Source organism: Lactuca saligna, chromosome 9, assembly GCF_052625555.1.
Source record: "Lactuca saligna cultivar CGN05327 chromosome 9, ASM5262555v1, whole genome shotgun sequence".
In the NCBI taxonomy this organism is placed as follows: Eukaryota; Viridiplantae; Streptophyta; class Magnoliopsida; order Asterales; family Asteraceae; genus Lactuca; species Lactuca saligna.
In genome coordinates, this window is record NC_136425.1 from 190,709,862 (window position 1) to 190,722,767 (window position 12,906).

The window sequence follows — 12,906 nt, forward strand, 5'->3', positions numbered from 1 at the left end:
CTGGTAAAAAATTTGTTGTGCTTTGCAGATCTTCACTCATTCTTTCTAAATCTATTAAACTGCTGAAAAAACTCTCAAATTACATTCAATAAAAAAACGTATTAGAAATCCAAATGTTGTATTTAAACATGCAAATCAAAAGTAAAGTATTCGATAATCTGTTTTTTCCTTCATTGATATATTCGTAATAAATATTCCTTTGTTTTTTTCAATTTAGTTTAGTTCATTAAACTTTTCGTATACTGAATGTGTTCTACTCATTTAAGGTAACCTCGTAAAATCGATTTTGCTTTGAAATCAATGACGATTTTGCGTTAACAGCGTCAACAATTCGATCGATGTGGAATTTCTATGATTATCATCGTTGATTTGATAATTTTGAAGTCAGATGATGATACTTTAGAAAGAAAATCATAGAGAATTTTTTTTAATTATATATATATATATATATATATATATATATATATATATATATATATATATATATATATATATATACACTCACATTAACCAAGTTAAAGTTATTAAAATATTTTTGATACATACATGGAAATCGCCACTAGTGTCTTTTTTGTTACATACTTGGAAATCATTTATATTTGTAATATTATTCCCTTTCAAAAAACGAACGTTGGGCCATATACAACTTTTATTGTATAAGATACATAGTCATACTATCTTTTATTATACCATGATTGTTCTCAATGTAGTACTTCCACCTATTGATTACCCCGAACGATTGCCAACACCTTACTAATGGTAAGATTGTGGCTCGAGTCGTTTTTCAAACATGCCAATGCGGCTCGAGCCATATGAACCACTCGAGGATCACTTGTCTCTGTTAACCTTGGATCCAAAATAGAGCTTAGTATATTCTTCTCCAAAAACGGTAGTGCCTGAGTTCAAACAAGGTTTACTTGGTAAATTAGATTATAAACTGTTGGCTCCAAAAATAATGTTTAAAATGTATGGGAAACTTGGGAAATCTCACAAAAAATAAACCATGGAAATTTTGTATAAAAGTTAGGACTTTAAGAGGAAAGTTTTATTCTTTTGTCTTTATGTCGTTCTTTTATCATATAAAAAATAATAATAATAAATAAAATAAAATAAAACTTAAACGTATAGTTTACTAAATTAAAGGGTTGTTTTTTTCTAAGTATTCATATATATAATTTACAAGCTTAAAGGGTTGTTTCTTTTTTTCTATTTATGTCATGATTGTGAAAAATGACTTATGCCTTAATAAAGTGTTGTACACATAATGTATGTTTTTTTTTTCTTCTTAACGAAATAATCATTTTACAATTACACTACAAAATAATAAATTTCATAATACTTATCAATTTTAACAATATCCATCCATTTTAAACATGTGCGGTTGGAGGAAAAAATAAAGGAAAATAGGTAAACGGTTGGTGTCTTAAACCCTAAGTCATTAGGTCCAAATTAAGTAAATAATTAACAACCCAATCAAGTGCTTAACCTATTAAGTCAAAAAGAAACAACACTATAGACAGCATTTCCTTACCCAGTCAACAAGGGATTGACCATCCTTTTCAAACAATCGCCTACTAAGTCCCGATATAAGCTCCAACAAGAAAACTCCATAATCTTGTATATCCGCTCTAAGTTGCTCATTCACATCTATATTCTTGCATCTTAATTCACCAAAAACACACATTATTTACCCTTCAAACCAATAAATTACACAAGATTTATTTCACTAACATGGATTCATCTTGCGAATCATTATCAATCTTCATCTGCTTTGTTGTTGTCTCGTAAATGCAAAGCTTCAATATCACCATTAAACGCTTCAAATTTCATGACTCGAAAGTCCATTTTCATTTAAAGAAACACACAAAAATAAGATTGTGTTACCATAGCAGAAGAATCACTACCAAGTGCAACATTACAAGAACAAAGGGATAAGTTTACAATTGATCCATCTGCAAACTCCTCATGAAGGTATTGGATGCCTGCACCGATTTCTAGGGCAATACCCCACCGCGTGTTCCATGAAAGATTTGTTGCTGCCTTATCACCTAAATTTTTTTTATATAGAAGGGTATTTACGTCTTTTGCACAGACAATAGATAAAGAGCGAGAGCGAGTCCCAGTGGATTTTTGTCCCATTGGGATTAGTCTCCAATTTACACAACTGACATTAGTCCCAACACAGTACAACCTGTTCTGTCATATCCTATGTGGCAAACGAACCTAACGGACTGAGAATCACATAATTCACAAAAGGAGACTTACACAGCAAACAAGCTTCAAGTGAACCTTCCGGACAATCACACAACAGGAAGATGGAACCACCAATCCAACAATAACCAACAAGATTCAAAATATTCCTATGGCGAACTCGCGAAACAATTTTAAGTAAAGAAGCCGAATGATCATCTGCACGAAAACACATAACAATAACCTGATTCTCTCCATAAACCCCGGTGTATATGATCCTATTTTGATCTTTAAGCGTGACATTTTGAAAATCATTTGTTATTTCTTCAATTTCACCCAAAGAAAAAGCTCTTGGGAACCCTGTTCTCCATGACAACGGGTATGAAGAAGGCGTTAATGGAGTTTGTTTTGGTGAGTTTGGTAATTCTTCCACAAAGTCATCATCGGTGAAAGCTGGATCATCGATTTTTCTGCAAACCGTTTGCCATTCTTCGCATTCTGGGCCTGTGATTTTTGATGGGATTAAGGTTGCTACACCTTTTTCTTTCAATAAAGCTACATGACAGTCTACGTTTTTGTGTATATATTCTTTATCTTTCTTCAAGTATCTAAAATTCAAAAGGGAATCCATAAAGACAAGATCTTGAAATTTTCAAAAGAAAATCAAGAAACCAAAAAAATGAAGTACCCATCTAGAACAATCCAGCGGGGATCGAGCTTTTCTGCTTCTTCAACTGCCAATTTCTTGGATTCGTATCCTGCAGCTAGCCTTATATCTAACTTCACCTGCAGGGAGGATCATTCAGACGAGGAGGGCTTTTATGTCTTTTTACACAGACGGGAGATCAGAGAATCCAATTCATCTTTTTGAGAAAGCAAACGAGGCCTTTAAGTATTGAGAAAGCAAATAAGACACAAACCTCCCTCTTCTTACAATGGTGGTAGTAGGGCTGGAGAAATTTTTGGTATTCCCTCTTCTTTCTCCCAATCGCTTGTTGGAGTTCCGATGGTGTCATTTCATTGTGTGAAAACTCGAGTTTTATCCCTGATTTGTAGCCCAAGATTCAAATGAAAATCAATATTTTTAGTACAAAAAATAAAGAGTACTGGCTACATTGATCTATAAAATTACAAACATTAACATAATAACAGTAAAAAATAAAAAAAGCATCCATCAGAAGGAGTTCGTGATTTGAATCAATCTTTCAAGGCGAACTCCGAGCAGTTATACAAGAGACATGAGAAGATTACAGATGCCGGAGGTGCCAATTCCGAGGTGAAAAGGTAAACAAGAAGGAGCGGGTTTCTTGCCGATTTCCGGCAACACTCCAAGAACGACGACGGTGTCATTTGGGCCAACAATGTACTTAATCGCCCAGTCTAGAGCATCGAGACTTCCTTTCCCCCTGTTTCCGTCCATCACCACTATTACATTTTCTCCGGCGGCTGATGATTGCAGAGAGATTGAATCTACCGATGATGAATCCATCCGTAATTATTCGATTGTCAGGTGATATCAAGGGATATACTTCGACATTAATAGCGAACATTACAGATTCCTCTGTCCGGGAGATGGGGTTATCTTCCTGGGTATTAGTGGCTTAGGTAGAACCGTCATGAACGAAGGTAGCAAGGTTTTTTCTTGTTGATTTGCACAAAAGATGAACATTGGGGTTTTCAGGGCTTTTGTTTTCATTACATGAGAAAATGAAAGTTTTACAATTTCATTTTAGTTCTTTTTATTTTACTTTTTAAACTCTTAAATTTGTTGCTTAATATTTTTTTATTTGGAAGAATTTTCCTAAATAAACAATCTATTCTTAATAAAAAACTCATTAAAACGTCACATGACACTCTTTTAAATTGTCATCATGTCACGTGTCACTACCGTATTCCTGTGTGTTTCTCGTTTCCCGCTCATTTGATACTCCTTCTCTTAACCTTGAAAATCCCCATCTTTTCCCTAAAAGTCGCATATCTTGTGTCCATCTCACAGGGGATTCGAATTTTGAAATCCAAAAATGTAGGTATCCCCCAGATCTCAGAATTCATCGGCGACCATCTCTTTTTCTCTTCTAATCCACCATATCGCCTCCTAGCCTTACATCTATGCTTTTTCCAATTGTTAACAACCCCACGGTTTTTAAGTGAAGTCGCTAACGAGTGGACCTTCCGACGACATACGATGCTCGATAGAGTTTTACGGGTGGAAGGAGAAGCGGTGAAAGCTTTAGCTGAAAGTGTTGCACGAGACACCCAATTTAGCAAGCATCTTTTTCTTAGGTATTAACCCATTGTCTTCGATTTATTGGTCATGGAAATTGAATGCATTTGCTTATTTTCCTAATTTTGTTTATATTGATTTCGATTTTTGAATCCACCTATCACTTTATTGTCGATTTTGGAATTCACGCTTCATGGTATCAAGCTTTATAATTTATGTATTGTCTTTTTCATCCTATCACTTTATCTGTTTTGCAGAATTACTGTTGCCACTTGCAACAATAAGGTATGTTTAATTGTTGTCATATGTTCTAGATCTAAATTTTATTTCGATTTTAGTGATTTAAGTTTTCACGAAGTAACAAAGTTTTGCTATCATTTTTGGGTTTTTTTTTTCTATTTTTCTATATGTTTTTGTTGTTGACAGTTTACTTGACAAAAATCAATAATAGCTTTTCAGTTTCTTGTAAAAAGTTTGATGTTTTTTGCTAAAGAATCTTAATTAGGGTGTGTTTTTAACAATATGATTGATATTGCTCCTATTGTTCATTCTAGATAAGGAAGAGGTCAATCAATTTTGTAGAAGTTAACGTGTTTCTACAGTTTCCCCATCAAAATATGAGATTAATGAGGTTTTATTTTCTTCTCTATCTCACTAATCCTACATACTAAGTCCTGATACAAGTTTCTTGCTACATATTTTTTGTCTCTTAGGAGATAATACATGCCCATCTGCTGAAGAAAAATCATTTGTTAGAGTATTACTGTTTGTTTTTAAACTGTTTGATGAAATGTTTGAGTAAATTATAAGTTCTTTTTTCTTTTGAATGAAAAATAAATAAGTTCTTACCGAGAAAAAAATTATAGGTTGACATAACTTGCTTGAGGTGAATGTTTAATTCTTTATTTAATTGAACTCTTCAAATTTTTGGTGACATTTTAGTCTCTTTTTTTTTTTTTTTTTTCTGTTTTACTTATATATAAAGTTATTAAGTATAGCATTGATGTTTTTTTACATGCCTGTGTAGGGAAAGAAAGACTATTTTGGTTTGTTGTAATCTAATTTGTGCTAATGTGTTGCATGAAAAGAAAAATGATTTTATTAGTAAGAAACAATATCCCCCTTTACATATTATTGTTTTTGGAAAAGAACATTTATATATTATATAGAGCATATAACATGAGAAATGGATTATCTTTGTGTTTTCATGATTGGTTCATGTCTCTCTTTCAATTACTTCATGTATTTGATGATAACAGGAGGCTTTATAGAAGTAGATTGTTTAGTTGATAAGTTTTTGCAATTATTTTTGCTGCACAATCTTTATAAGTAACAAAAGATTTTGGTTATGGTCATGAAATAATGATTTATGATTCTAAAGTTGTGATTGATTTGGAATTTGGGTTGGCTTGATTTCAGCTGGAGGATCAAACTTCAAGTAATGATATATGCACATTGAAATAAACTATTTTAAATAAAACAATGTTATTTCCATGATTGATTGTCTTTGTTTATTTTAAATCTATTTAATTTTCTATTTCGTTGTACAACATTATCATATTAATTTAAAATAACAATGATACATTTACGGTTAATTTGAAATAACAATGATCATATTAATTTGTATAAAATTATATGTTTGCAAACCTTTCTCATAACTCGATATCTAGACATGCATATATAGCATTGTATTTAAAATCCTACTTGATCTCTAATTACTATATATAAACCTTATTGATTGATCCATACGCAACATCTTTTTGTTTGAACCCTAAGCAACTTCTTAGGTTTCCTTCTTGCATAAGGATCAACCTTCTACAACTCATTATGTAAAAGGAGGGGTAAACATGAAAATTAGTTAACATTCAACCCCCCCCCCCCCCTCCCCCCCTTTCAAATGGAAATTGATAGGTACTTTAATCCTAACAGTGTGTGTATTTCAATGAAATTTATCTTTGAAAGATCTTTCGTTAGAATGTCTGTTTGTTGCTCCTTCCCGTTGATGTGTTCCACCACAATCTCATTTTCTTCAACTCTCTCACGGATGTAGTGAAAGCGAAATTTTATATGTTTGCTCTGACCATGAAAATTTGGATTTTTGACTAGTGTAATTGCATATGGTTGTCAATCTTAAGTATCAATTCTTGTATACGAGCTCCATATTCTTTAACTAGATCATGAAGACAAGCTGCATGATAACTTGTTGCACTTCCAACATGTACTTTGTCTCACAAGATGATAGTGCATCTGTCTCTTGCTTTTGTGAGAACCAAATGATTGGTGATAGATTTAAGTAAAACATGTGACTAGTTTTACTTCTCCCAAAACTTATGGTTCCTTTCGAATACTTTAGGATTTATTTATAGTTGCCATATGCGATTTTTTAGGAGTTTGCATGTACCGACTTGTAATGCCAACCGCATATGAAAAATTCGGTCTAGTTTGGAGCAAATATCTCAATCTTCCAACTAAGATGCGATATTTAATAACTTAAATATCTTCATCGTCTTCTCCTTTCTAAACTTTCACATTTGAATCCATAGGAATTAAACTGGGATTATGTAACGTCCTATTTATTATTAGTAATTTAGGAAATGAGTTTATTAATTAATTGGAATAATTATATAATTAGGGATAAAATTTTAAAGGGTTATGTCGGTGAATAGAACGAATAAAAGGCCTTTGATAAATTTTAAGTAATTAAATAATAAATGAAGAAAATAAATAAATAAATAAAATCAAATTGCATAATCATAGCATCCTAAAAACCATGATAAATTTTTTTCATTTTTATAAAAACATTTCCACAATAAACCATAGATAAACAACCATTGTTTTCAAAAGCAGATCCTAGAAAATCAGAGTATCAAGTCAATCTCTCAAAACATAAAACAAGAGGAGGGTGTGTACAATTGCGCTTTTGTCTTCCGCCAATCATTAGAAGTACCTAAAAACATGAAATCGACAACTGTAATCCAAAGCTTAGTGAGTTTGCTCAAAATAGTCCACACAACAATGTGTGTGTGTGTGTGTGTGTGTGTATATATATATATATATATATATATATATATATATATATAATGCATATTGGGCCTACAGTATAAGACTGGACTGCCCCCGGTCCTACAACATAAGACCGGACCGCCCCCGAGCCTGTAACATAAAGTTGGACCGCTCCCGAGCACGTAAAATAAAGTTGGACCACTTCCGAGTTTATTGGCCTACCTCACAAAGAAGTACCCCCTCATCCCAACAACATTATGTTGACATATGCAAACAATAATCAATAACCAGCAAGTATAACTAATCATACAAATCTACCAATCTAACATATCCGTAACGTCCCAAAATTTTGAGGTAAAAATTTCATTTTTAATTCAACCAAAACATTAGTTATCTTTGAGTCAACATTCAATACCCTTTTCTAAATATCTAAAAATACTTTATACGGAAACGGTTATCAGAGTACAATCCCAAAATCATCATAATACAAAAACATGGGTGGATGCTCTGCGATCAAGTCGGACACTTCCCTTTTGAACCGGAAGTACCTGAAACCATAACCAAAAAACCGTAAGCACAAAGCTTAGCGAGTTCCCCAAAATACCACATACCATACATAATAACCACATATCGGGCCCCCGCCCGACATTGAGCCCCACTCGGTATACAAATTTTTCAGTCATCAGGCCCTGCCTGGCATCGGGCCTCGCCCGGTATACATATAATCATATAACCATATAATCAAGTTGTAACGACGTAAATTTTTAAAACAAATTTTCATTTTTCAACATAACATATTTCATAAAATATTCTCAAAACCCAATGTATCAGATAGTATCTCAAATACAACATCTCCCAGAATCTCAAATACTCAATACTCTCTCAGTGTGTACAGATCACGCCGGCGTCTTCCTACGATCCTCGCTAGTACCTGAAATACATAACATGCAACACGGTAAGCATAAATGCTTAGTGAGTTCCCCAAAATACCACATACAACACATAAGCCACTCGAGGCTATAACTTGGTATGACCCTTCGATCAATGTGTCTAAGTGGGACCCTCCAGTCTCGTAGCTCGTTGGACCCTCTAGTCCGGTCTAGCTCGTTGGACCCTCCGGTCCGGTCTGATCGAGGACCCTCTAGCCTCATGAGTCGTTGGACCCTCTATTCCGGTCCATATATCACATAGCATACATATACCACATTGCAAATAATCAAAAACATACACATACACATAAGAACCTCCAGTCTGCACATAGATACCACTCTAGGTAATGTATAGTGAGAAGACTCGCCTCGTAAGGTGTCTAGTAACTCTCATGGCCGATATCCTCGGTCTAGCCTTCGCCTATCAAATGATAACATCTCAAATCAATACTCTCTTTATGTTCTCATCTCTAAAGGATGGGTAGAAGACCATTATACCCCTCTATGGCCTCTCTTGAATAAGTTGACTAAAACCCTAAGGTCCTCGGAAGTCTACCCCAGTCAATGGTCAAATTTGACCAGACTCGCCGAGTGCACTCTTTGACTCGGTGAGTTTGTGCGTATACCCCGAATCCTCCTAAGGCCTCACTCAACTCATTGGACTAACCTCCCACCTCGACGGGTTACCACTGGTCACGAATCGTGGGGCAACCCGATCCAACTCGTCGAGTTCTCTCATGGACTCGACCAGTTTCCTCCATGACATTACTCATTTGACCTTCTGAGGTCAGATCTATTCCTCTAATCCATAGATTTGGCATTTTAGCACTCAAAAGTCACGTAAAGGTCTGAACATGATGTCCATGCATGGCACATCAAGCTCTATTTGATGAAATAACCACCTTAATGGTGTTTTAGGCTCAATACACTCATTGAACTACACAAAGCTAAGCTCAAGGGACTCTCTGGACCTATCAAGGTCCATATCTAATGTCTAAATCGAAAAGGGACCTCTCATCTTCATAACCTAGCACCAAAAGAGGGTAAAGAACCCAAAACTCATGAGATCTATCCAATCCAAGAGATTAGGTGCATATATGTACCTAATACATAAGTCTGGAGTGAAATAGCAGCCAATCCCACAACCTCCTTGCTTCCAAACCTTGAAACTCTTCTCCTTCCTTTCAAAGAACACACCAAGAAGCTCACAAAGGTGCTATTTCTCACTCTAAGCTCTTAAGGGCGATTAGGGTTTCACAAGGGTTTGTGTGGCCGCAAATGAAGGCCATAAGGGCCTTTAAATAGGTCCCAAACCTGGGCAATTAGGGTTTTCCTCATCTGCACCTACTCGTCAACTCAGATTCCCGACTCGTCGAGTCCATTCATTAAACTCGACATCTAAATGCGACCCTACTCGACGAGTTGAGGCACCAACTCGTCGAGTCCCTCTAATTAATTCAAAATAAATATTTAAAAATGCGTACCCAAAAATCCGGATGTTACAATTCTCCCCCACTAGAATCAGACTTCGCCCTCGAACTCTTCGACCACAAACAACTCTGAATGCTGCTTCCGCATATCCGACTCCGACTCCTAGGTTGACTTGTTGCCACTGGACCTGAACCAGAGGCACCTCCTTGTTCCTTAGAACCTTGACCTTCCGATCCAAGATAGCGATTGGTCTCTCAATGTAGTTCAGGATCGCATCCACCTGAATATCCTCTAGTGGCACTACAGCCGTTTCATCAGCGATACACTTCCTTAACTGAGATATGTGGAAAGTATCATGGATCTGGCTCAATTCTGCGGGTAGCTCTAAACGGTAAACTACCTTGCCTACCCTAGCGATCACCTTGAAAGGCCCAATATATTAAGGCCCCAACTTGCCCCGCTTCCTAAACCGGATTACCCCTTTCCATGAGGAAACTTTCAAAAGTACAAAATCTCCAACCTGGAACTCGATCTCGGATCGCCGCCTATCCGCATAACTCTTCTGGAGGCTTTGGACTATCTCGGTGCTACCCATCACTCACTGTCCCACCTCGCCCCAATAGATAGGGGTCATACACCTCCTCCCATACAACAGCTTAAAGGGAGGCATACTAATACTCGAATGGTGGCTGTTGTTGTAGGAAAACTTAGCCAAAGGTAGGTATGCATCCCAACTTCTCCCGAAGTCCATAACGCATGCTCAAAGCATGTCCTCGAGTGTCTGAATCGTGCGCTCACTCTGCCCGTCCGTCTGAGGGTGATAAGTAGTGCTAAAGTGCAATCTTGTGCCCAACTCCTCATGAAACTTCTTCCAGACCCTGGAAGTAAAACAAACATCTTGGTCCGACACGATCGAGATCGGCACTCCATGCCGAGATACCACCTCTCTCACATATATCTCCACCATCCGCTCTGCAGATGAGATCTCATTGATAGCAAGGAAGTGAGCGCTCTTCGTTAGACGATCCACAATCACCCAAATTGTATCAACACCCCTCGTGGTCCTTGGCAATTTGGTGATGAAGTCCACAGAAATATGTTCCCACTTCCACCGGGGAACCTCTAGTGGCTGCAACTTGCCATGCGGGCACTGGTGCTCGGCCTTAACCCGACGACAGGTCAAACACCTCTTTACGACCCACGTAACATCCCTCTTCATACAGGGCCACCAATAATCTCTTTTCAGATCTAAGTACATCTTAGTGGCCCTGGGATGGATCGAAAATCTTGATCTGTGCGCTTCCTCCATCAGTATGCTACGTGCCACGCCCATAAACGGCACCCAAATCCGACCATGGAAGGTCATAAGCCCTCGACCATCGGTAACAAACTCGGATACCTATCCAATCACCCTATCTCTCTCTTGCGGTTCTCCGGTCTCCCAGCCTCTGCTTGGGCCTCGCGAATGGTATTCAACACCGGAGTCATCATCGTCATCCTCATACATATGTCCTGAATTGGGGCACTTTCCGCCCTGCGGCTCAGAGCATCGGCTACCACGTTAGCCTTGCCCAGGTGGTACAGGATCTCACAATCATAATCCTTTACCACATTTAACCATCTCCTCTGGCACATATTCAGGTTGGGCTGATCTATCAGATACTTCAAATTATTATGGTCCTTGTATATGGTACACCGAACCCCATACAAATAATGGCGCCATATCTTAAGGGTGAATACCACTGCCCCCAATTCCAAATCATCAGTGGGGTACCTCGTCTCACGAGGCTTCAGCTGCCTCGATGCGTATGCTATCACGTGTCCTCTCTACATAAGCACCGCACCCAACCCCGATATAGACACATCACAATATACAACAAAATCCTCTATTCCCTCCGGAAGAGCTAACACCAGGGCTTCACATAACTTCTGGCGAAGAGTCTCAAACGAGGTCTGTTGCTCTGGACCCCAAGTAAAAGCCACACCCTTCCGTGTTAATCTGGTGAGGGGAACGACAATCTTGGAGAAATACTTGATAAATCTCTGATAGTTTCCGACCAATCACAGAAAATTTCTGATCTCGGTGGGGGATCTCAGCACCTCCCAACGCATAACAACCTAAATCTTGGCCGGATCGACCAATATCCCATTCTGGTTAACGAGGTGCCCCAAGACCTGGACCTCTCATAACCAGAAATCACACTTGGAAAATTTGGCATAAAGCCTCTCTGATCTCAATACTCTGAGGATCTCTCTTAGATGCTCCTCATGTTGCTCTCTGGACCTCGAATACACTAGAATGTCGTCAATGAACACTATCACTGATCGATCCAACATCAGCATGCATACTTGGTTCATGAGATCCATGAACACTGTTGGTGCATTGGTGATCCCAAAAGGCATCACCACGAACTTGTAATGCCGATAACAAGTCCTAAACGCCGTATTTGGGATATCCTTATCATGCACCCTCATTTGATGATATCCCGACCTCAAGCCTATCTTGGAAAACCAAGACGCTCCCTGCAACTGATCGAACAAATCGTCGATCCTCGGTAGTGGCTAATGGTTCTTGACCGTTAACTTGTTCAACTCTCAGTAATCAATACACATCCAGTGTGTTCCGTCCTTTTTCTTGACAAAAAGGATCGGTGCTCCCCACGGCGAGCTACTCGGTCGAATGAATCCCTTCCCCAGCAACTCCTAAAGCTGCAAGGATAACTCCTGCATCTCTGGTGGCGCAAGGCGATAGGGTGCCTTGGCAATAGGTGCTGCTCCCAGAACCAAATCAATGTAAAACTCCATCTGCCATTCCGGAGGCACACCCATCAAAATCTTCAGGGAAAACATTCAGGCACTCACGCACTATTGGGACCTCATTGACTGAACTTGGCCTCTCGGTGGCAATTCGTGTATCCATTACGTAGTCTACAAACCCTATGCAACCCTGTTGTAGACTCTACCTCGCCCTGGCAGCCGAGCAAAATGCTGACCCAGATCGGGTACCCTCGCCATACACCGAAATTACTCCCCCAATAAGGTCTCGAATGGTCACCGACTGACACTCGCAGTCGATAATAGCTCCAAATTGGCTCAACCAGTCCATGCCCACGATGACACATACATCCC

The 12,906-nt window shown here is 38.1% G+C and overlaps 1 protein-coding gene across 1 annotated transcript; it reads right to left on the bottom strand.

Moving 5' to 3' along the window:
- Nucleotides 1–521: 521 nt before the first annotated feature.
- Nucleotides 522–3,882, bottom strand: LOC145017259 (pto-interacting protein 1-like). Its single transcript, XM_078975318.1, has 8 exons — nucleotides 3,442–3,882; nucleotides 3,111–3,235; nucleotides 2,879–2,976; nucleotides 2,266–2,798; nucleotides 1,885–2,048; nucleotides 1,732–1,796; nucleotides 1,532–1,661; nucleotides 522–896 (listed from the first exon to the last, which is right to left on the bottom strand). The coding sequence occupies exons 1-8, from the start codon at nucleotides 3,677–3,679 to the stop codon at nucleotides 720–722; spliced, it is 1,530 nt and encodes a 509-aa protein (XP_078831444.1). The 5' UTR covers nucleotides 3,680–3,882; the 3' UTR covers nucleotides 522–719.
- Nucleotides 3,883–12,906: the final 9,024 nt, after the last annotated feature.